The sequence below is a fragment of the Coturnix japonica genome, chromosome 2 (genome assembly GCF_001577835.2).
Source record: "Coturnix japonica isolate 7356 chromosome 2, Coturnix japonica 2.1, whole genome shotgun sequence".
Taxonomy (NCBI): Eukaryota; Metazoa; Chordata; class Aves; order Galliformes; family Phasianidae; genus Coturnix; species Coturnix japonica.
The window spans coordinates 15535631-15561826 of NC_029517.1; the positions used below are offsets into that span (position 1 = coordinate 15535631).

Below are 26196 nucleotides of genomic sequence, written 5' to 3' on the forward strand. Positions count from 1 at the left end.
GTCAATATTTGTTCTTCCACATCCCTTGCAAAAACAACTCACTGTAACATTTGGCTAATGTACACGAACCATCAAAATACAGAGTCAGTACAGAGCAGGGATTAACTCATGCTCCAGAAAACAGTAAGCCTAATGCTATAAATACTGAGAGCGTATGCCAGGTTGCAACGTTACTGATAACCGCTAGGTTATCAAGTTTCTTTTGGAGAAATCTCACCTAAAACATGAAGCACTGAGTGCAACCCTTGCAGTCAGTTGTAAAGTGGTAGATAGCCCAAAAGCATTTAAACAAAATGAGTAAAAGCAGGCCCCAGAGCTCTGTAAAAATCACATCCCTTAAAAGGACACGCTTGCTGTTCCGGGAATCCTACATACCTTTGTTTTCTCAAGGCACCAAATAAATGAGATAACATGAGGGGATGAACTGCTTTTCCAAACCCTTTAACTTAGTGAAAACCTTGAGTATACCATTGCTGGGTTTTGTATGAAAGTTGTCAAATTTAGTAAAACTTGACTAGGAAACACCTTTCATCAAGGCATCAATAAATACTTAGTTAACCATTTAGAAAAAAACTGTATGCCTGTTTGTTTTCTTATTCCTGAATAAAGGTTTTAATTCCTTGCATACATCCAAAGATCAAAAATGGGTTTCCACATTACACTGCTGAACAAGTGAGACAATCACTGAGGGAGACCAGAAGTTTAGGCCCTCCCATCTCCAGTTTTTCTATTTGCTCTCTTTCTGCCTTTAATAAAGTGCTTCAGACCCAGCTTCCTTTGTAGAAACAAACAGATCATCCATCTCCGTGAGTAAGATTAGGTGTCATCACTTCTCCCTTCTTTGGGAAATAATAAAAGTCACATTGCAGAAGGGGGAAAAAAAAAGAAAAAAGATCTTTTAAACCTTACTCAGCCAGGAACAGAAACTGTAACCTCAGATGCCATATGTGTGAAAGGAAAATACAGTTTCAGGTTACAAAGGTCTGTGATTTTTTTTTCCTATGGATTTAGAATGGAAGGGGTAGTGATTTCGATTCGGGATTGAAAGGGTTCTACCTCTCATTTATATTTAAATACCAAATCTATTCTGAGTCCAATTAGAACACTACTACTTTTACTTCCCAGTATCACAGAAATTTACATTCATTTTCACCCTGCAGCTTAAATTGCCACTTTTCAGTGCAGTTTGTTGTAAGGAGCAACGCCACAAAAACTAAGTTAAGAGAAAGCAGCAATGTCCCTGCAGCCCACTGCTTAACAGACAACTGAGAGAAGACTGTAAACTTACATTAGTGTCCCCTTTTTTTTTCATTCTAAAAGCACATAAGCTTTTTGAAACACTCCTGAGCTGTTCAGTTTTAGTAGAAGAAATCAACTCATAGCTGCCTGATTAGGACCCACAGACAGGAGTTTGCCTTGTCTGGGATTCTCAGACTGCACTGATGTGCATTTTCCCACAATATTTAATCTTTCTGACACTTGTGCAGATTTTCCAATTATCGTTTCAAATAAAGCTTCACCACACAGCATCTGATTTAGACTGCAAAGCATTCTGATTTACCACTTCTATAGACAAACATTTCTAGCTTGTATACAGCACCCGGCCACGAATGAACAACAGAAACGGTGAGTCCTTTTATTTTCAAAACAAATGTGTGATGTTCCTAACTGATGGATTACGGTACAACACGCAGACACGCATACACACAACTGTAAAATAATTGGTGTTTTGGGGTTTATTAGAAAAAACAGTAATCACAAATCCATTTAATTATTCATCTTGCAGCATGGAATAAAAGGTTACCTTTCAGCAGAGGAGCCCTCCGTGGCACAAGCACTTCTGTGATTTCCACCTGCTGATGCTGTTTCACCAGGTTCCCTTCACTGCCAGCTCTCAACATCTTTTCACCTAAACTAATTTTCCTCGGTCGGCTGTTAAAGTCTTCTTTCCGAGACAAAGGTGATTTAGGAGCTGTATTCGCTGATAGAGGTCGAGCCAAGCGCGAGGGTTTGGACATTCTGACTCTGCAGGAATTTACCTGCTCCAAAAAGCAATTTCTAAGAAATCCTTCCCAGCACCGAGGTTTGGGAGCGGTGCGTGCAGCGCAGCTGGGTTTGCAGCGGCGTGCTGCCAGTCTGAGCAGTTTTAAACAACAGGCGCGGGGTGGTCACGCAGCCCACATCTCCCAGACCTGTGGAATGCGAATGCCTGCGAGGGGAGAGCAGGCGAGACTGCTCTGCACGGAGCCCAGCGCCCTGGGGAGCAGATGCTCATCCCGGGGTATGCGGGGGCTCCTCCCCAGGTGTGGGGGGAATGCTGCCCAGGGATGGGGCACCTCTGCCCCAGGATCCCCTGTGCTCCTCTACCAACCAACAAATGCTCCCCTGTTCCAGGGGACTGCTGCCTTGTAACGTCAAAACCATGCTGCTCGAGTGCTACGTGTTAAAAGCCTGAAACAGAATGTGTTTCTTTGGGTTGCGCAAGGCACGAGCTTCAAATAGATTAAATGATGTGTACTTTCCCACAGCTGTATTTTTCAAGTCCCCAAAATAAATGAAGGACTGTCAAATGAAAATCACCTCTCACAGAAAATAATAATAATAATAATAATAATAATAATAATAATAATAATAATAATAATAATAATAATAATAATAATAATAATAATTAATAAAAGAAAGAAAGAAAAAGAAAAGTAGCCTAAATCCCTTATCATTAGCCTGCATTACTAATGCTATTGCTTAAGAATTAACACTGCACAGAACGTTGCCCGTCATACTTTTTCTTTCTTTCACTGTTGCATGCACACCTACAGAATCCCTGGCTTCTTGCATACTACAGATAACCACGTTCTTTACTGCTGCTCCAAAGAATTAACTCCTGACCTCAGGCAATGTTATTTCAAGCCTCAGCTGCTAGGTGCTTTCCTCTGGAAACGCCCAGGCAGAGCCTACCAAACTTCTCTGCCAGCGCCGTGCTTGTGAATGGTGCCAAGACTCAGAGTATTTGGACACATGAAAAGAAAATTCCATTCACCGTCATCTTGGAAACAATTTCCAAAGGAAAAAAAATGTAACAGTGCAAACCAGGGAAAACACCACAGCTAAGGTAAAATCTTCACAATTACTGTTAAAAATGTATGCTTCAGTGTCCCAAGCAACCAGCATGGGACCTTGTTATTTCAAGGCTCAAACCAACATACACAAATCAATACTACCAGAGCAAAACTACTAATAGTTATTTAAGAGAAATGCTTAACAAGCAGAATGACAGGAACTCGTGACTAAATTATTGCAGACATTCCTCATTTCCAGCCATGGTAACTGAGAAATGCAGGGAAATTTTTGCATGTTAATTCCATATATTTTTCTCAAGAGTCTCACATTAAAGAGCCAGTTGTTTATGTTTCCTGTATAAAGCATTTTGTCTATTGTTTTGTTGCTCCATCAAGTGCAGGACAGATTAAGTGCTGTATAACAAGCCTTGCCACGATACTGATGGTGTTCTGCATATTGTTTTATCAACGCTGTAAGATCACTGAGTGGAAAGAGTTCGGTGCTTGAGAAGGAACTTGACAGACTGGAGAGGAGCTCTGGGCTGATGAGCAGTGCTCACACTGTAGGTCACACAGAAAGAAATGGAGCAAATAAGCAGGGATGAAACGAGCACAAATGGAAAGTTAATCACACAACTGGAGTGGGAAATGAGTGAAGAAGGCAGGGAAGAAGTGAAGAGCCAGTGAGTACGTGAGAGCTCAGCTGCACCAAGGCTACAAAGGGCTGTCACTCCCTCGAAAAACCTAAATTGTTTTGTAAGCAGTTATTTATAAGACCTTCCACTATGATGTCTTTATCAAATGTGAATATTCTCTGAATGTAAGTTTTTAAGGAATTACAATCAGGTTGCAATACTCCATATGTATTATTTATATTAATGCTCCTAAGCACAGGACAACTGTGATGTAGAATCCAGCTCTAACAACATAAACAACAGTGGTTTGATTTTGGAATCAATACCACTGATGTGAAATCCTACTGGAATCACTGCACACTGCATCCTAACTGAGCACCCTTAGTGTAAACATGGTGCTCTTGGAAACAGCCTCCTCTGCAAAGCAGGAACCTAACTGAAACGCAAGAAATCCTGTAAGGTTAAGAAAAAGGTTTGGTACAGCGAGGGTGGCCAGGTGCTGGCACAGGCTGAACACAGAAGTGGTAGAGTCTCTGATCCAGGGTGGGTTCAGCACCTGAGTGGCATGGACATGAGTAGGGAGTGAGGCTGGGCAACCTCCAGAAGTACCTTCCCACCTCAACCACTCCATGATTCTGTATTGCCAAAAGATATCCGGAACCTATTTATAATCTACTTTAAAACTGAAATCTCTCAGACAGAAGATGCCCAATCTTCTTTCTCCAGTGTCCTAGCTATTAAACCATCCCGTGCCTGATTTTCCCTGTGGGGAATATGCTTCCTTTCTGGTCATTACTCTCCTTCAGCATTTTAATAGTCCGTGACACAGCATTCTCAAATAAATAAATAGATAGATAAATAAAAGGCCTTCCTTGATCATTTTAAAGGCTTTTAGATGTGACACTAGTGATTCCAGCCATGAGCATATATATATATATATGCCCTTAAAAAAAACAAACAAACAAAAAAAAAACCATCCCAAAATGAAAAAGCAGCCCCTTGCACACACAAAAAAACCCCACATCTGCAAATAAAAGCCTATGTTGCAAAGCTGTTTGTGTTTCAGGTTGGATCTATACACACTAAATTACTTCATCCACGGGATGAAGCAGTGTGAGTGCATGTGGCCCATGGGTGCCCAAAAATCCATTCCACATGCAAAACCCTCCCAAGCTCAGCACCCCAAAGCACTGGGCTGAGCCCTCCCTGCCATGCCAACACCTCCCACACAGGATGTTAACAAAACTCCCCAAGCATCAAGGCTTTCATCAGCTCTTTCTGAAGCCCAGAGGTACTCTTCTGAACAGCAACACCAAAACCAACCCAACTCCTTTTCTCTTAGTTTTCAGATAGCCAACTTGAGCTACATAGGAAGAGCACTTCAAACTGATGTAACTAACACACCACTGAGCACCAACGAAATTCAGTTTGTCAGGTTCTGGTGAACTGCTGTGGGAAGTTTTCTACTGCTTTGAGTCAATGAATCACATCTGCCACTGCCTTACACGTAGAAATTAACATTAGGAGACAAACAGTGCAGTCTCTGCTTTTGAATAACCACATGTATGTATACAAGTAATATTTTTAGAATACGATACACTTTCCATACAGTGCTTAAAACAATGTTCTCTTAGTTTCAAAATACAAGTCTTCTCTTTTCTGCCTGGAAAATAAATTACTGCTGAAGTACAAGAGTGAAAATTTGTTACAAGTTAGCTAAGAGAAGGCATTTTTACTGTAGCATATTAAACAGGTTATTATACTATTATTAACTTAAGTAATGGTTGTGCCCCTGGGATTAAAGAAACATGACTAGAGATGTTATTAATCCAAACAAAGCATTTGGAAAGCTTGAAATTTCCTTTTTTGGGCACCCATGAAGTACAAGTTTACATTCCTACATAAAGAGCTGGGTATGGTAGAGGATCTTTAGCATATGAAGCAGAAAGAGTTGGTAGCTGATGCCATAAGATCAGCAAACCATGTGGTTTACTATGTGGTGTTTTCTTGGTCTGCAGGAAAAGAGCTGATTAGAGATCTCACCCAATACTCTCCTGCATTTTGACCTGCAGCTACCTAAAGAAGAGAGAGATGCACACACACAAACATTTCATATCCAGCAGAGTGCTTCTAAGCCATTGAGGGGCGACCATTGGTACGTGAGTAAATAGAAGTCGCAGGTGCAGAAGTTAAAATCGTAAATTAATGAAGTCTTTTCTTTACAAAATTGAGCAAGTAACCAGATGGTGTGTATTTTCAGTGCAAAATGAGAAATAAATGTAAAGGCACAAAAAGAGCAAAATCAGTGAGGAAAACAATTTCAGATGCGAATCAAAGACAGGTATGTAATGTTAAAAAAAAAAAAAAAGTTTAGTGCTTCAGAAAGGGACATTTTCTAGCAACTGAAGCGTGCAGAATTAGTGACAAGTTAATTTTGCAGATGTTAAAGCTTCCTTAGTGCTTTATTTTCCCTCGGATGATTACTGAGATAGTTGTATAGCACATATAATACAAAACAGGCTTCGCCTTCAATGTACTGAGAGTCATTTTAAAGTATTTCACACAAGTCCCAAAACATTCACCCTGGTACAATAAACCGGGCAGAAGGAGTCCAGTTGGCCATTCAACTGGATGACAGGTGAACCCTCCAATAGAAAACAAGCAGTATCTATGGGAAGTCCTATCACTCTTTAATATGGTCTTCCAAAAAGAAAAAATGTCTGTTAAGAGTATTAAAGAAATACAGCAGCCTAGAAGATGCTATAATCAAAGCAGAGTTGCCATTTCTATCACAAAACCCTGTTCCAGAGATTTACTGCTCTGCTATAAAAAATACAATCTCAGCTCCAAGACTTAAAAAATAAAATGAAATTAAATAAAATTAAAAAATCAAATTCAGAAAGGAACCCTTCAGGTCTGGTTTAATTCATCTTCTTGAATTTCTAGAAAATTAAGCAACCTTAGCAAAATATTTCTTAAATGTAGAAGACTTAAGTGCAGTCTGAACACCTTATTCTGCCCACCAACCAGAAACACCATCAAAAAAGGCAGAATTAATTTAATTTATTATTCTATTGTCACTTTTGCATCTTAGATTTGGCTTTATTTCAATAATGTAAAACTCTTGAATTTGCCTGAGTTCTCAGGTCTATAGCCTGAGTATTTACACATAATCAACCACATCACGGTCATGATTTTTCTAACCCAGTGGTTACATCAGCACTACCCTTGATCTGGTGGCATTCTGTCCTCAGGGTGCCTGCCTTTCCACTGCCACACTTGGTTGCTTCCCCCACTTGAAAACCACTTGAAAGGTTGCATAAGCCCGAGAACATTTACACAAGCATAACTGCTTCCACCCATGGGATGGGCTGTGCAGAGCAAAGCAGCAGGACATTTGTGTGCAAGCACAGCCAGTAACATTTGAACTATCTGCTATTTCCAACTGGTGCCAAATGCGATGGTGGGCTTGGGTGCACTATACAGGTGAGATAATGCTAATCATTAAATAATTTCAGAAGGATCAAACAGCTGAGAGCAGTTTTCCATGCGACTCATAACAAAAACTCGTATGTTTCTTTTTTCCACAGCATTTACCTTTTTCTATACAGTAACTACTCACAGAAGAGTAGAGAATTCACACATTCGTTCCGTTGAGAAACTTAACATGAGCCAGCGAGAAACTTAACATGAGCCAGCAGTGCGCTCTGGCAGCCCGGAAAGCAAATGGGATCCTGGGCTCCATCAGGAGAGGGGTGGTCAGCAGGGATAGGGAGGTGATCGTCCCTCTCTACTCGGCTCTTGTGAGGCCCCATCTGGAGTACTGTGTCCAGGTGTGGAGCCCTCAGTACAAAAAAGATATGGAGATTTTGGAAAGGGTCCAGAGGAGGGTCACAAAGATGATCAGGGGGCTGGAGCACCTCCCCTATGAGGACAGGCTGAGGGAGTTGGGTTTGTTCAGCTTGGAGAAGAGAAGGTTGCGGGGTGACCTCATTGCAGCCTTTCAATACCTGAAGGGAACTTACTCCCAGGAGGGGAGTAAACTCTTCGAAAGGGCTGACAATAGCAGGACTAGGGGAAATGGTTTTACGTTAAAAGAGGGAAGATTTAGGTTGGATGTTAGGGGAAAGTTCTTTACTAGAAGAGTGGTTAGGTCCTGGAACAGGCTGCCCAGGGAGGTTGTGGATGCCCCGTCCTTGGAGGTGTTCAAGACCAGGTTGGACGGGGCCCTGGGCAACCTGATCTAGTAAATGTGTATGTTTGGTGGCCCTGCTAGGCAGGGGGGTTGGAACTACATGATCCTTGAGGTCCCTTCCAACCTGGGTAATTCTGTGATTCTGTATGTAAATTATTTAATAAACTACCGAAGAGGGGTATGCAATTGGACCTGACGCTATATTGATTAAAAGAGCTAAAATATATATCACCTTAGTTAAAAGTTGTTTCGCTTGTTGAGATACTTTAATCAACTGAAATAATAAACGAGCTTCAACACATTCTTTAAGGAATACCCCATCAGCTATAAATCACAGCAAATTACTACCATTTATTAATTTTAAATAAAACTAGATTATTGCCTTTCAGATCTACAGATATTTCACATTAGATTTTTTAAGCAATCTGAAGGTATGCACAAGATATCTTTTGTCAAATTTATAGCTTTAATAGTTTTTAACAGAAGAGAGAAGAGTTGATTCAAAATCTCTTATGAAATTACATAAGTGAAAGTACTGATGGTTTAGTTTTTGATGTCACAACGAAGACTGGAGGGAGGAGAAGAACATGAAGGACTGCACTGACATTTTACTCTGAAGGAAGAGTTAGTTCAAATGTTAGTTGCCAATTTGTTTTAGCATATCTGTAGACTTCTCTAGCTTTCCATATCATTGAGTTTCAAATGATCACCTCTTAAAAGAATAACCTTTGGAAGAGTTATAATTTATCAAAGATACAACCCCGAGAGCTTAAAGCATTACATAATAAATAATAAAACAGGTACAACATAGGTAGGGTTTGCAATACCAGCAGACAAACACAAATCTTCACCAACAGAATCCTGCCCATCTGGGAGGTACACTGAGAATCTGTGTTTGTGGTTTCAATATTTCTCTTTTATCCTGATGCTTCACATCAACAATATGAGCAAAATAAAAGTGAGTAAAAGAAGAGACCGAAATGAGGACAAACTACATACATTGCCCCAAAGTGGAATTCAGCATTACAGGAATCTTCCAGCGTAGTTCCATCTGTAACACCCTCAGGAATGATGCTGTAGTAGATGCTATCATACAGAGGAGCCAAATTATTATATATATATAAGATAAGTAAGTAAAAAGAGAGAGAGAGAAAGAGAACAACTAGAAAATAATGATCATCCTCTGAAGACTGGGAGAGAAAGAACTGTCTCCTGACTCGCCTCCAGCCCTGACATTCATGACTATCACGGTCTTTGGAAGCAAAAAAAAAAAGAAAAAAAAGAAAATCTCATCAGTATGGAAATGGGAAAGGAAATAAGCAAAAACAGAACTCTGTGTAATTAAGTTTTAAATAATGACTCAGAACAGAATTCACTTGGGGACTTTTTTTATAATAGCAAAACCAGTTTGCCAGAGCCTCTACCTAAACTGCAATTAGTCACAGAGACCATCATACCCATTTGGCATTCCTATTTTTTCTGTGAGCAGCTCTGAGATTCATGAGTTAACCAACAGCACAACAAAAAATCTATATATTTTTGTAATGTTCATTTCAAATACATCTTGGTTGGTCTCTAGAAATATATCTGATGTCTAATGTTTGTTAGTACAGCAATAAAGAAATCTGCAACTAGATTTTGTTATGTTTATATTTATGTTGGTTCAGGTAATCTGAGTTTAACACTACTCCTTGGAAGGCTCAGGTAGTGCATCCTCATGTGCTCAAGTCATCTGAAAAAATATTTCTTCTTTTCAGTCTACCCATACTTGTAGACACTAAATGTTTCAGCAATCTGGAGATTTTACGCAGATGACTTAACATTCAGCTTTATTAGAGGATTCATTAGTTTATTTACATAGATTACATTGAATGGTCCCAATTACTAGCACTTATGTCTGAAAAGACTGCAGCATGCATTAGGAACAGAGAAACTGCTGCTTTATTTCTGGCATACATCTGGGGTGAGGTCCAAGTTACTCTGCTGGCTCCTTCAACTTTCATCATTAGGTACTGCTCATCATGAATGTAAAGGGAAAATCAAATAAAGCAATCACAGTCCCAATAATGGACAATAGCTGATGTCAATGAAGCTAAGAAAACTGAAGCAGTAGTTACTTTCCAGCCAAGAAAAATCCTGAAAGGAACCTGTAACCTAACCATTAAAACATAAGGACCTATGAAGTACTCTAACAAACATGAACTCTTTTCTGCCTGGAAAACTAAACTGGAGGATATGGCAAGTGCAGTACTTAAGCATAAAATCTCTTCAGCAAGAAAGCTTAATGGCCATGAGTGAAGGTAGGTTAACACAAGCTAAAACAAAGATGACACAGAATGACTAACATTTCTGCCTAGAACCATTAAGGAAATTGGTAAAACAATGTTCTGAATGCGTATTCTTTCCCCCAAAGAGCAAATTCTTTACTACCCTCTACCAAACAGTGCTCTGTGATCTGCCTGTTCTTGGTGCTGTATTTGCTGCTTGTAATGGCCAGGAGAACTAAAATTATATAATATCCTTTCATTTGTGCTCATGCTTTAATAAAATAAAATAATAAAAAACCAAAATAGTTAGCCTCAATGCATTCTTGATTGATCTTGAACTTTTAAAATAAAAATTATGTTATAAGGATGACTGTGTAAAGAAGTGACAGAAAAATATGCGTAATTAAAGCACATACAAACCATGAGACACAGAACATATAAAGGTGAAAAGAAAACCAGAAAGGAAGACTAACTGAGCTCCTCTAAGCCCTCTTGTGCTACTAACGGGCACCAGTCTGTGACAAGGGAGGTTTCAGTAAGTCTGGCCTGAATTCCCCACAAAATCTACCATCTTCTTATACGCACCATAAAATAAACAGAATAATTCAGAAGCTATTAAAAATTAATGCCATAAATTCTGAGAGAAAACCTTCATGGATTCTCTAATTTTAATAGTCCTTAAAATGCCTTTCAGTGAAAAGATCTGCGTGGGGAAAGTTTGGAAGAACTTGTGGCAAGATAATCAAGTTTGTCACCTCAGTAAAGACACTTTGAGGTGGAAGAGTAGCTTCTGCATTCAGCTTGCAAGAATTAAATTGATTTTTTCCATCTTAGATAGCTTTTAAAGACCGGATTTACACCAACATCAACTTTTAACTTCCATATTTACTTCAACATCAGGTTTTTCTGATTCAGATAGCTCCCATATAATGCACAAACCTAAAGAAAAGCATTGGCTTCTTCTTTACATACAACAACTCTGCAATGCTAACAGATCTAAAAATAAAGAGATGGTGAAATGACATAGCAACAGACATTGTGGAAATGAAGGCACTGAATACAAAGCTGGCTTCAAGCAAGTAACCCCTCAAGGTGTAAAAGTGAGATTTTAATTAATATATATTCTCATACAGTAATGCCTTTTTCTGAACAAAATAATCCAATTTTCAGTCGCTTGCCAAGTGGTATGACACACCTTAGTATTGTTAAAGAGCAATATTATACAACAGGAAAAAAAAGGGGGGGAAAGGAGGGGGGTCAAATACTTAATTAGCAGCAATTGGAAACACTTTGCCTTAACTTTACTTCTCAGGTTTCCTCAGAACTCTCTCCAGCACTAACCATTGGCCATCTACTTCCATTAGCAGCTCCTATCTCTGTTTACTCATTCTGTGGCTTAGTAACACCAATTTCAGGTTAACAATTAAATCCACCCACTTAGGGTTCTTTGCTCAAACACAACTGCACCAGTAATTTCAATTTGTGATAAAGTAACAATATACAAGACTCTGGTCGTGATTCGGTATTTAATTCTATATTTTCCAAATGCACAACAGCATATTTAAAGGACCTTACAGCTGATGCTCTACTGCCCTTGGTCTCTGTCTTGGTCTCATCTTTATATTAACCAGTGAAGGCTGGAGTTATAACCACTCCTTTGGTTTTCTTTCCATTGTCTTTACCCAGCATTCACAGATGTTCTTCTGTGCTAAATATGCTACACATCCTATTAAAAGGAATTCTCCTTGAAGGGTATTACCACTCATTGCCCAGAGATGGGATGGTGAGGAATGGGTGCTAGTACAGAACTGTCCCCTGGGAAGCAACCAGCAACTAAGAGGCAATTTAAGACAGAGTAGAGTAGAAAGCATTTAAAATTCAGCAATGGAAATGCAGAGGGAAGGAGTTAGCACCTTAACCCAGAGGAGCACTGTCCCTTCCAGAGCTACCAACAACTCATGCAGTTCAGAACAACCCATAGAACCAGACTAGATTCAGGTCAGCACAAAAGTTCACCTACAAATGTGCTCAAGTGACACAAAAATGCCATTCCCTGAAGTCTCCTTGACCACAACAGTGATTAGCATCCATTAGTCCTGGAAAGTTTATAATTGGATAATCTTTTTATTTTGGTTACTAGCGAAAAACAAGGTCAGATTTCAGCATGGTACTAATAGACATATACAACTTGCAAAACGCAGATCACAGTTCGGCTCCATGCATGGAAAAAAAAAAAAAAAAAAAGACAAAACAAAACCCCAAACATACAATAAATAAATAAATAAAACCAGAACAAGAAAACAACAAAACAAGCACATTCCAGAAACGTTATTTAAGACACTTTTCCTAAAATCTAATATTATTCATGAATCAAAGTGTTTCATTTGACAGATATTCCATATGACCTTATTAAAATCATAAATATACCAGTTAGATTTCAGGGAACTCTATGGTTCCACTCATTTCTAAGAAGTACACACTGCCAATGAGAAAAACTTAGCAATACAAACAGCAGTGTCAGACTGGAGCGATCGTGTACTTTGGGGTGATTTGTTCAGGGAAAACAACAGGTGCAGTTGGCTTTTTCCAGCCATAAGTCTTTCCATTTGCAAGCTAATAGTAGGTTGCCAAGTAGATTTATACCTCTGTAGTTTACATTACATATAAGGATTTTTTTTTTTAAGTTACATCATTGTCAGAGTTTAATTTTAGATGAATGAAGAACACAACAGTTAATTAAAATCTCAAAAGTAATCTTTTATTAATTAGGGAGGAAATACCCACTGCATTCACAGAACAGCAATTAGGATAAAGGATAAATCAATACGTTTGCATTTATCAATTACTGTTATTCACAAAGCAGAATTCGGGAACTTTGATAAAGAATCTTCAATTCCTTCTGTACTTAATTGCAGCTCATTAACTTTTCATTAGCATCAAGCTTAGTAAAAAGCAACAACAAGTCTTTGATGGTATCACTGCTGGCAGTGCCGGATGTTAGATGCCAGATATATCCCTTGTTTTGTAAAAGTTGTTTGTGTTGAGCCAGTTACGCCACTGCTTAATCACAGCAACACATTAATCAATGATCAAAAAGTACCATTCCTGTTCACTTCAATTGGTTATACCTACAGCTGTCACCTCTTCCCCAGTGACAGATGGCTCCAGCCTGGCCCACCTCATGGTCCTACATTGCCCCCCCTCATTTTGATAGGAGTATTCGGCACAGAAGTGCAAAGATCTGGATAAAGTTTAATGAATGTTGTGGGAGGGGATTACTTCCTTTGATCTCCAGCCCTTTTCATAACACCTGGGACACTACTGGCCTTGCTGCCACCAAGGCCCAGAACTATGCATGGGGCTCTTTCCTCCCAGGGACTGAGCTTGATTTTGTTCACCCAGGTTCAAGAGGTTCTGCTGGTGCCATCCCTCTGGCCTGGCCTGTCTGGTGGCACCCCAGCTGGGTGTCCTCTCCCTGCTCAGTAAGCGTGCCACCCTCCAGGTCCCTGTTGGACATGTTCAACATGACAGGTCCCACACAAGTCCTGCAAGTCCCACACAAGTCACTGCCCTGCAGGCAGAGCGTTGCACAAACCACAACCCCATGAGCTTTGTCATCTAACTGTTCTGTTGCCCCTTCAGACTGTGGCCCAACTTGAACACAAAAATACTATGTTAAAAGCTTCTTTAATATCAAGACAAATTGTGTTCACAGCTGCACCCTCATCCCCAGTTCCAGTCATTCAGCTGCATAAGACAATCAGGCTGGTTGGGCATAAAAAACTGCCTTTCTACAGGCTAAAGCTCCTAGTGACATGAGCAAAAAAACTGTCTTCCATGGTACTGACAGATAAGAAAGATGTGTGAAATGCAGCATACGATGCAAAGATATATAAACATACACACACACACATATATATATACATACACACACACACATACAAATCTTTTTTCTGAGAAAATATACTCACTTCTACTATTGATTTTGGTAGGAAAAAGAGTCCAGCTTTGTCTCAAACTTTTGAACCAAGCAGGCAGAAGCATACACACAAAATACTTTTTCATTTGGACAGTTAACTCAGCTATGATTATGAAATGTTTTCATTTAAACTAGTGGTGACACCAGGAAGGCAGTCTTTAAAAGAGCTATCACTGTAATAAACAAAACCTGTATGAGAGGGAGAGAGGGAGAGAATGAATGACTGAGCACCACCCAGCATCAGCTCTTTAGACAGAGTTATTTGTTTTCAGAGACATTTCAAGGCTAAAGTGTAAGCTTAATCAAACAGTACAACAAAGAGGAAATTGATTCTGAGTTGGAAGGAAAAAACATAAATTTTCTTATTATGAAAACAGACTATTTGGTATCCATTTATGCTACGTTAATACGAGATTTATTTTTCATTCTTCAGACTTTTACCTGTTATAAACTACTGTTTTTGTGTTAAATGAGTGTTTTATGCATACTTCAGTTGAGTGAGTCACAGCTTAAAGACAACAAAAAAGCTTTATAAACACCATACATGAAATAAACATGCACTTAAGCTAACTTTGCACGACAGTATTTTTATTTTTCTGAAATATAATTTTCCATTATTTATGGACTCACTAAAGCACAGTGTATATTAAAGTCTTTTCAATAAAGTGTAGTGGTGAGACCTTTACTGAACGAGGAAAGAACCCTATTATGCCACTTCTCCTAGACTGGGATAAGACCCCAACTGACAAAGTTGGCACTATCTGTGGTAGAGCTTGGTTTTTAAGATTATGTGATCTGGGTGATATATTCCGAATTTCTCATATCATGTATGATAAAAAGAAACTGTATGAGAAAAAACTTATTATTTAAGAAGAACAGCCATGACCCAGAACCAGTAAAACGTGTAGATTTTTTAAGAGGTTAATATTTTGCTTAAAATGTAACTGAAGCATATTAAATTGGCTACAGTTTCCATGCTATGTAAAATAGTTTTTGTTTTTTTTTTTTTTACCCACGGAACCACAGGAATCTCTCTTTTATTTTTTTTTCTTCAATAGTAGCTCTCTATAGGATTTATTCAAGAGCTATTCTTATTTTGCCAGCAGCTCAAGTGCTTTGAACCCCTGTACATTCAGTAGTTAGACTCTGCAAGTTTTACAAATGTCTTGTTGAACTGTCTAGTATAAGAAGGTTTCAAAGCATTCTTGCTCATCTTTGTATATATCTGATATTTTTAATAATGTGGTCAAGTGTTATTACTGTTACAACTCTACTGAAGAGAAAAAAGGTTTTTCCTTTACTTCTTCATCAAATTCACCTGCAAACCCTATATAGACTCAACCACTGCTGAACTTCTACCCTCAGTTCTGACTGCAACCACCAAATTAGGCTGCACAACCCCGTGACAGACCCATGGTTCACTGAGAGGGGAACGAGGGTTATGGATCATGCACTCAGAGGGCAAAATCTGAATAACAAATCTGTATGTAAGTGCATCATTGCTTTTCTAAGCATGAAGCTTTGCATTACACATATTTCACTGTGTAAATGCCTACTGCTGAAAAGGAAGATCTCCTTTCCTGCCTCCTCCAAGCTCATTCACATCCAGACCCAGACCTTGCCTCTGACCTTCAAGCAACCCACAAATATTAGATCCTCCTCTCTGCAGTCTCTTTCCTACCAGCCTGGCTTATGTAACTGATTTACCTTAAAGTCACATGAGCACCAGCTCTAACACAAGGGAAGCTGTAGGACTACTTAGCAAAAGGCAATAGCATCCTATTTACTGCATGATGTATTACACCCAATTAGATATAACCACAGACTGTTCCCTAAATCATCCCTATACTAAGTGTTTATAATGAAAGTGTTAATATTAAGCGTTGTATGCTGTGATTTTAAACTTCTGAGTGCCTCTCACCATACCAGCTTTCTCTACAGACACCAGTCTTCTCCAGACAGTTAAACTCTGTACCAAATTGAAGACCAACCAAAACTTCAAGGAAGACACAAGAAATTTAGCACAAAAATATTAGAAATGTTGTATTAATTCACTGTGTGATTTATTTCTATGCATCACACACAGTGCCATGGAACTCAGACTTAGGTAGTTATGTTATACCTGGAATTCTGCACAAAGCCAGTGTTGCTGTGTGATTTTTATTCTGTTTGTCAGGTGCTGGTAAATAATAGACAGAAGTGAACGACTGGCTCCTTGCCTGAAATACATACTTACCAGACTCACCAATAAAATGTACAATGATGTACTTGTGAGTATATCTACGTGCCAGATCAAGCACTTTGGGGTATGTTTTCCTCTCATGTGTAAGGCATCTTCAAAATTAATCAGATTTTTTTTTTTTTTTTACATCCCCTGCAAAAGGAGCTCCTCGTGAGCACAAGACAAACAGAGGGGCAGGAGACTCACGCCACAGCTTTGTAGGCTGCTTTCTGCATTAACATCTGGTGTGCCCAAGTACTTCTTGTTGCTTTGCTTGCACCCTTTCCTTTTTTCCAGGTCACTAGGGATAATACTGACAACAAAAACACCCTACAAGTCCTACATCATGACTTTCAATAAGAACACCACCACCATTCTATAACAAACCACGGCAGAAGTCATGCTCACAAACCAGAGCAAGGCTATGCTCCTTAGAAGCTGTCCCCAGGCTTATGTTTCCACACTAAGCAGCTGTGTTCAATCACAAAGACTGCACTTTTCTTCAGCATTATTAATCTTATGAAAAATTACCGATTTCCTAGTGGTTTGACATCCTCCACGTGGCTGCTCAGCAACATCTTATATAGACGGTCATTTAAACCCTTTTACACAATAAATGCCATATGGGAAGGTTGGAAAAGCAGGTGACGCTCATTTTGACCTAAACTGAAGCTACTTTAACTGCAGTGCTTTGATGAAAATGGGACCAAACATGCTATCAGCTCATCATTCCTGCTGACTGCAATGCTCGTGTGGGAATCTGGCTATTTCTATGCTATTGCAATGAGGGATGGACAAATCATGACGTAGTGTCACCATTAAATATGTGTAGCCACACACACCCAGGTAAGGACCTGCCAACTTCTAGAACTGGCAAATATTTTCAACCAGCCAAACATTTCCTGAGATGTTACAGTGAGAAAAAAAAAAGAGCTACATTTTCTGAGGTGTTCCAAAAGAAAGACATAAAGGCTGTCATTGAAAGGAGAGGAATGCCTCCCCAAGGACAGCACTTAATTCATTAGCATGGCCTCAAAACCTGCAGCTTCAGCAAATGCACTGTTTACTTTCAGGCTGCTTTCTTGATATCTGTTATTTCTAGATGGTACCATATTCATTATATTTCAGAAATTCCAAGAGTCCAAATGCAATTCATGTATTATACAGACACAAGAAGAAAAGGATTTTTGATTCAAACACAATTCAGTGCATTTTGTTTTCTAAACAATTTAAAGAAAGACTCTGGGGACTAAAGCTTCCTAAAAGATTGTGCCAGATACAATCAAAAGAGTTATCCCCACAGTAGAAGGGCAGAACACCAAGGAAGCAGAAGATACATGAAACAATTCAAATGAAGAAGAAAACATGAACTGAAAGCTCCTTGTGAGTGTTATTACTCGAGGATGCTGTCAAGAAGGACAAATTCATTTATTTTCATCATGAGTAAATAATGAAAATGTAAAACTTCCAGAGAGAGAAAAGTGACTGCCTTATCATAAATGAAGAATGATACTGAGCATACAAATACCGAGCTTCCACCCAATGCAATCAGCTCAAAATGGTGGTCTGCCACAGCTCCTGAGCTCCCAGAATCAGGACATCACCCACTATTTATATTTCACCTGTCCCTGTGAAGTGCACAGCATCTAAGAAAATGACAGAGAAGCTATAAATCAGTTCAAGCATCCACATGATTCATTATTTTCTCTAGAAATTTCACAGATTGTTCTGTTTATCAACAAAAAATTGCAGCTCTTTCTTAGTCCAAAATGAAACTAAATTCTCATCTAACAGCTCAATCAAAATTGTGGAGTCAAATGAAAGCTTTCTTCCCAGTTCCTCTAGCCTTTATGTTGACTTTCCTGCTTCTCCTCTTAAAACCCAGAGGTTTTAAGAGAATGAATGGCTTGACTACCTCATAAAGAGACACAGGAGACCACAAGTCTCCTGATTTAAAGAGGGTATTCACTGATTAGAACACCCATCTCAGCTATGGTTCTGGCAAGCTCTGTATTTACATTAGCATGGTTTTGCTTTACTATTAAACAAGTAAAAATATGAGATGTCTTTCTGTTATTTTTTGTTTGTTTGTTAGTTTGAAAGGATAAGAATGACAAACAAATATAAGTTAAGACAACTTGACTTTGCAAGGTATTACCATTTTCTAACTAATTGAACAGGAACGGCATTCAGGAAGACAGGCGGAGATGTTCTTCCCCTGCACAATCCTTCACAATGGGTGGACTTATGAAAGCAAAAGAAAACCCACCAAAATTCAAAGTCTGCAGTGCTCCATGAGCTGTTGAGACAGTCCCAGTTCTTGTTATTTTGGCTGCTAGCATGAACTGATGCTTCCTTGTCTTTCTTATCTCAGAAGATCCTGAGCAATGTCTGATCCAAAGCCTCTATCAGAGCCCTCCGAACTATTTCCCTTGGGGTTGACTCAGGTCACTCTCACATCAGTTGAAATGCATCAACTTAAAATCCAGCTTAAATCAAAAGCCAAAAATACCATGTTTTGTCTATTGAAAATATCAGTACCTAATGTTCAGGACTCTCAAACCTAATTGTTGTAAAATGACATAAGAAATCAATCAAAAAAAAATAAATTCTATAAAGTAATTTAAGAACCAAAATGAAAATATTTACTAGCAAGCCAAAAAGTTAACTTAGGGCTCAACTTTTTTTTTTCCTCCTTGTTTCTCTTGAAAACCAACAGGTCTCACCAGCAATGTTGTTAACATGGAGTAATTGCCAGAAATCACACACAGCAGATGAAATCCCTCCTGGTACTGCCATGCTCAGATATTACAATAGGACAGGCATGCCACAAAGGGCTTTGGTCGTATCAGTATACTATTTTGTAGACAACAGGCACATTCTACATGTTGCTTTGTGATCAAACAGATGATAGAGCCCAGTTTGACAATGATCTGCAGCATCTGTGGCTTAAAGATAGCTTTGAAAGCCAAACAAAAAGTGCATATCAGTAGAAAGTCATAGCAGTGTTGAGTTCAGTCTCCTCTGAGCGTGTGCCGATGATTGTATAGGATCCAAATCAAAGACATACCAAAGTAAAGGGATAAGATATAGCTTGATGGCCACCATGTGCGTATGGCTGTTGATACTTGGCCCCTTCTTACCACAACAGGGTGATGCCCACTTAGACTGAGATTGTTCACATGTGGGCACCTTGTCTCTGCCCATGGGGTAAAGCAGCTTGGTTCATCGCAGCCTCATTACACAGCCTCGTCCTCTGTTTTGACAGTGGCTGGACAGAGTCAGAGACACTCACAGACCCCACCCCATCACGATAAATCTGCCAGGGCCCCTCCGTAGAGAATTGGCCAATTAACCCCTTTCTTCCCCATCAGCCGCCATGTCCATGCACACCGTCACCAACACTCAGGGCAGATTTAAAGGGCTGCTTAGCACTCAGCTCCCAGCGACCTCAAAGGAATCCACAAATACTTACTGTTTCTGACAGGCCATGCATTTAGATTGATAAATACAACACTGCCAGATGAAAAAGGAGCTTCTATTTTCATTTCAGTTCAAAAGAATGAAAAGCATTCGGCATTTCTTGGTGCCAATTTAAGCACTTTAATTTTAAATTTTGTTTGAAATACTCATTAAAGCGATCTGTGTCGCCTTATCTTTTCCACCCAGAAGGCTCCTTCAGTATCTGCCTTTAGATCTTCACCTCTTTAACAACTGTTTGTGTTCAAAATAATTTGGTATTCAGTATCTGCACTCCATCGGGTGGCTTATTGAGTCTCGTTTTGTCCTACCTCTTTGAGACTATTTTTCAAATGCAAACTTGGCTTTTATATAACATGCTGCTGAAAAAAATGACTAAAGACAATCAAACAAAAAAAATAATAATACAGATATATGCTTAAAATGAATAATTTAGAATATCTTGTTTCATAGAGAAATCTGAAATAGATTCAAAAACAGTTTGTCTTTAGAGAAAATATGTTTCTATTGCAATGCCTGGACAGGTGATTTTTTTTTACCTGTTTTTAAATAGGAGTGTGAAATGATTCCCTCTAAACAGTGCCTGAAGCTATGTTTAGCCAAAGTAATTGCAAAACAAAAGAACAAGAGAGGCACTCACAGAGCAGATTCCCCAACAAATGCGTTCAATGGGATAAAGGCAGCTCTAAATTAATGCCTAGGATGGTAAATTAATTCAGAATACAAAGATGGAGATTAAGAGCAGGTGAGTAGCAGAGCAGAACCTGCCCCACTCCCTGAACCTGTGCTCTGTTCTGCAGTCAGTGCAGAGTCCCAAAGTCATCTCAGAGATACAGCAAAATGGGAAGTTACACAGTAATGTCCTTTTCTCCATCAGAACATTAATGGAGTGTGAACTATATCAAATGAGCACAAGGAAGAACATTTGCTGCAAATTTTACTCAACAGCAGTTCGCGCTATCATACATCAGGAATTGAAAATAAGAGGTGAGGAGTACATATTTTATTATTTCAATGACCTGCAGTAGCAGCGGAATAAAAACCTTTTCTCATAAAAACACATCAGTCTGTGCTGACCATACACTTTTTTTCTCCCCAGGAACAAAGTGATACATAACGCAACTGAGACTTCTTCATTACCTACATGAACTGATAGTCAAAAACAACTAATATTCTTCTCCATTTCACAGACTTGTTTTACAGCTTCTGTTTTATGGCTCACAGGTTAAAACCAAGTTCCTACAGTATGTGAGAACTTTTTGTTCTGTGACCTTGACCATTGAATAAGTTATCAGGTTTCTTTGGTCAAACTTTCTTAACATCTGCCGCTACAGTATATGGCCATCCTATTCCTCAGGAGCACAGCCTGATGTTATTGAGCTGCTAATCCTATCAGTTTTAAGGCAGCAAAATAAATACTTTTAAGAAAGAAAAACAAAAGTGGTAATAAGGACTGGGTGCTCGGATTTACCAATTCGCAACACGGGTTACATGCATGGGCTTCGGGTTAGGACGATGGGATGTTCACTTACAATACCTTAGGCTCACTGTTCAAAAGGGTGTTGGAAACATTTCAATCTAACATACAGTTGCTGATTTTTTTTTAAGTAAAGTAAAATTCTTACAGCTGTATAAATATTATTGAAGTATGTGTGTTACACGTGCACATTTATTTTTTCTCATTTGGGCTCTCAGGCCACAAGGGAACTTCAAGTTGTTGCAATCCTGTAGCCAGGCCAGCAATACTTCATAGAATCATAGAATAGTTTGGCTTGGAAGGGACCTTTGAGATCACCTAGTTCTAACCCACTGCTATAGGCAGGGACACCTCCCTCTAGACCAGGTTGCTCACATCCCCATCCATCCTGGAAGGAGAATTCAAGGTTAAGGATCCCCTACAAGCACAGGCCATTCAAAAACATCTTTCTTCTCCAAGCTTCATCATGAACAGGAAGAAAGTTGTGCACTGCTGTATTCTGTAAAGCTTAGACAAGGGAAAAGCACTGGGTGGGAGCTTTGCTGCTTGTTCCAAGGTCCCATCAGTGAGACATCCCTCAACAAGCCCAGGTCTGCCGGAACACAATGCCTACTCCACATGCAAAGCTGGTTCCACTGTTCTCTTACTCAGCCTCCCTCCCTCTTCCCAGAGCCAGCAGGACCAAGTAGAACATGATCATGAGGATGATAGCAAAACTCTAAAATATTTAGCATTTACATTTGGAAGCAGCTGGTTGGAGAACTAACAAAAAGAAAAGCAGAGCTTGATTAGGTCACATGCAGAGCACAGGGTCTGGTTTGAGCAGCAGCCTCACCGAGAGAAAAGCACACCTCAGTAGGCTTTTACCTTCCAAAGAAGTGAATTACATAAAAACAGGGAAGTTAGCTAAAAGAAACAAAGCATACGAGAGTAATTAAAAGACTAAGGCAATTGTATGTGCTACAAAAGTCCATGAAAATATAATATGAGAAAGCCACAGTAAAAGCATGGCATGAGAGTAAAAAAGCCCAAACAACAGAAGAAACAGTACAATATGGGGAACAAGTCATAGTCCTTAATGGTCATTTTAAAAACACATCAAGTATTACAAAACAGAAATGAGGAAACAATAGAAAGCTCCAACCTACAATGAAAAGATGCCAAGTATCAGAAAGCAGGGCATCCATAAATAAATAAATAAATAACCCAGGCTATTTAGATTAATAAAAAATCATTAACAAAAATAATTTGCAATCTATTTCACAAACAACACAGCAATATTAAGACTATGAACTAGGAAAGATGCATTGAGAGAAGGAGCAAACACAGAAAACAAGCACTGAATAAACTCTCCTAATCAGACTTTAAGTAAGAGCTCTAAGACTGTGAAACGTCTGACATATGCAATGACCTACTTATGATGTTCACAACGAATTAAAAAAAAAACCAAAAACCCAAAAACCCTGAAGTCTGGGAGCTGTTCAATAAAGCCACTGACCCCCTCCATTTACTGCAGTGATAATTTTGAAAGTGCTGCTTTCCCTGCAAATACTGTCTCAATGCAACACTATTAATAATGCTTTAGGTTCCAAATTAATCTTAAATACCCTGTTTCTGCCAAAAATGTAATCTTCTTCAAGCCACAAAGTGCTGCCCTGATAAAAGCTTACAGCAGCAGGAGAAAAGGCATCGGTCTGCCTGGCTCCTTCCCCAGGGACACGAGCAGACAGGAACAGTCATGGGTGCTGGGGGCAGGTACCCCAAGCTTTGAAGGCAGCCCACATTCCTCCAAACATTAAGCCATCTGGACTTATGTTATCAGTTAAGTGAAGAGCAAATCCTTTAATTTAAGGTGCAGGGTCACACTGTCCTTCTGGACCTCTCACAGTGACACTGCTTCATTCTGGCAAGCAGGGTAAGGATGATATATTTTATCAACAGCATCAACAGTGGGACTGAGGTGCAGTCAACATGCCTGAGGGCAGCCCAGGTGAACCACATGAGGTTCAATAAATTGTAGTGTATGGGCTTCAACTTGAGTCATGGCAATCCCCACTATCAGTACAAGCTGGGGGATATGAGGATGAACCACAGCCCTACCAAAAAGAATTTGGGGATGGTGGACAGCAAGCTGGACATGAGCCAGCAATGTGCCCTCACAGCCCAGAAAGCCAACCATATCTGGGGCTACATCAAAAGAACCGTGACCAGAAGGGCAAGGGAGGTGATCCTGACCCCCTACTTCACACTGGTGATGCCTTACTGCCCCATTGTACTGCATCCAGAGGGAGGGCCACAAAAGCGATCCCAGGGATGGAACACTTCCCCTAATAGGACAGACTGAGAGAGCTGGGGCATTTCAGAAGCATTTCAGTATCTAAAGGCTGTAAGAAAGAATGGGGCAGACCCTTTAGCAGAGTCTGTTGTGACAGGGCAAGGGGTAATGGTTTCAGACTAGAAGAAGGGAGACTTAGATTAGATAAAGGAAAAAGTTTTTTGTACAATAAGGGTTTTACAATGAGGTACTGGCAGAGGCTCTGAGCACCTGATCTAGTGTAGGTATCTCTGTTCACTGCAGGGGAGTTGGACCAAATGGCCTTCAAAGGTCCCTTCCAACTCAAATGATTCTATGAGTACTGGTTCTCCAACCCCATAGCCCATCCCACTCCAGCAAAGCCACTGCATCCCATGCAGATGAAAGAAGCACAGAAGAAGCAAGGGCAATTGTGAGCTCTACAGATTTCTGTATTTAGCTTTCAGGTCAAGCCTCTAAATATAAGCTTCTACCCTCTAGAAAATGAAGGCTTCCATAAGCAGACACAAAAAGAACAAGGAACCAAATGAACATTACCTGAACACCTAATGGAAACAAACTGGGTACCTTTCCCTCAATGTTAGCAAGGCAGGAAGCCATGAGAAAATTTGGAAGGCAACCTGGCAAACAAATAGCCTGATGTCTTGCAGCAAGGAAACCCACTGCAGACACCAGAAATACATAATGCAGGGTAGCAACTGTTCCTCACATTCAGGAATGTTCCTTCAGACATTAACTTCTGTGAGGATTTACTGAGACAACACAACCACAGATATTTATCTGCGAGCTGCTACAGAAGGGGACAGAGTTGCCTTGCAGAGGATGCACAACCAAATGCAGGAGCTCATTCCCCAAAGTACCAGAGCAGTGCCAGAGGGGCTAATGGAAATCTGTTCTACTAGCAACTCATTATTATAGTAAAAACGTTGAATTCTTACTATTATCTGCACTGCAAAAAAACCCACGGCCTGACTAATTTGAAGAACAGCTCTCTCTCTCTCTCCTGACTGGGCAGTGTGCATCTGTGCAGAACACTGACCACTGCCTGCAGGACATTGCCTGAAGCAACTAAGGGCAGAGCAGCAGCAGGGCCTGGCTGTCAAAGTACCTCATCAAAACCTGCATACACTGTGATTTATCTTCTTCCCACCTGTTTTAAAAGATGCTTTAAGTTGAGGACTTCCTTCACTACAACTGCAACACAGTGTGAGGTATGTGTTTCTTTCGCATTTATGCAGAGAAACCATGTAATGTCCAGGTGCCACTGTATACAGTAACACACGCACTGCTGCACCAGCAATGCAATGTTTAATATACTTCTGTTTGTTTTTGCCTTAATTGGGGAAGTTTTGGCACTAGATTGAAGGCAGTGAAATCTGAAACGCACGTGGAGTATTTTCAGATCGCAATGGAACTGGCACTCACTGCATGCCTGCACAGGGAGTGTTGAGCTCTGTAGCTTAAAGCCGTCATGCACAATGCAGACGTGCAGTAGGCACAGAGCAGACGTGCTCAGTGCTACAAGTTCAGTGGGGGACAAGTACAAGAAGTAAAAAGGGAAATTCCTGATGAAGCAGCCCCTGTTTCCAAGTGTTGTCAGCTTTGTTACCAGATCAGCTCCCGTGGCCCTTCAGGAGCCACACATGGCCTTGCACTAAGAGGTATCATGTCTGCAAGAGGCTGCCAGCCTGGGAGGGGCATTTGAGTGAGACAGCTCCATCATGCCAAAGGCATTTATACTGCAATACCACTAAGAAACTTTCACTGTGGTATGGGCTTCTCCTGTATATGGGCACAGAATGCAGAGAAGAGGTGCATTAATTAGATGTGTTGAACGTGACTGAATGTACTGCCAGACATTGCAGGATTTAGAGCTTCCCTACAACAACCCTGCAACTCCCAAGAGCAAGTTTTATGTAGCTCTTTCCTCTTAGAAACTTGATAGCAGCTTCAGGAACTACTCTGGGGTAGTTTGAGTGGGCACATTGAATGTGCCCTAAACGCTGTTTACCCCAGAGTCTTACCCTTTGCATCAGACTGTACTTTACAGGGGAAGGAACAGGAGCAATGGGTACTCTGTGCCTTGAAGAAGATCATAACCTATGGCCAAAGCTTGACCCAATAAAAACAATGACTATTTAAGAATGTGAATATTACAGGTACCTTATAAGTGCCAATAGTTTTGAACACCTTCAGGGAGTTTTTGCTTAATGTGCCTTCTATCAATTGAAAAGGTAATGGGTCACATCAGATACAACGATATCTCTATTTATACGTAATATTTCCCAGCCTCTATCAAAATCTTCTTCCATGACTCCATCTAACATTCCTAATTCTTTTCCTGATTTCAAAACCCACATAGAAAAATATGTATAAATTTGTCTACTGAAAAGACTGACCTTGTGAGACACCAAGCTCCCCAGCTTAAGATAAAAGCCAATGATGTAACCCTTAAGTTGATCATGGAAATCAAAGTACTAGAGAAAAAAAGAAAAAAATATTTCTTGCTGGCAGCCAAATATTTACTATTATTAATTTTTTAAAAAATAAGAATCCTTCATTGAGTAAACAG

The 26196-nt window shown here is 39.8% G+C and overlaps 1 protein-coding gene across 11 annotated transcripts in view; it reads right to left on the minus strand.

Moving 5' to 3' along the window:
- Window positions 1–26196, minus strand: part of KIAA1217 (KIAA1217 ortholog) — a 327102-nt gene that overhangs the window by 214899 nt on the left and 86007 nt on the right. Inside the window, exon 1 of one of the 11 annotated variants that reach the window (XM_015853279.2) lies at window positions 1805–2072. The exons of 1 other annotated variant lie outside the window; for it this stretch is intronic. In XM_015853279.2, the coding sequence (XP_015708765.1) occupies window positions 1805–2018 (214 nt within the window). In that variant the 5' untranslated portion in view covers window positions 2019–2072. Of the gene's footprint in view, window positions 1–1804; window positions 2073–26196 lie in introns of those variants that run through there. 9 more of the 11 variants (XM_015853274.2, XM_015853273.2, XM_015853271.2 and 6 more) reach the window with 9 other exon arrangements.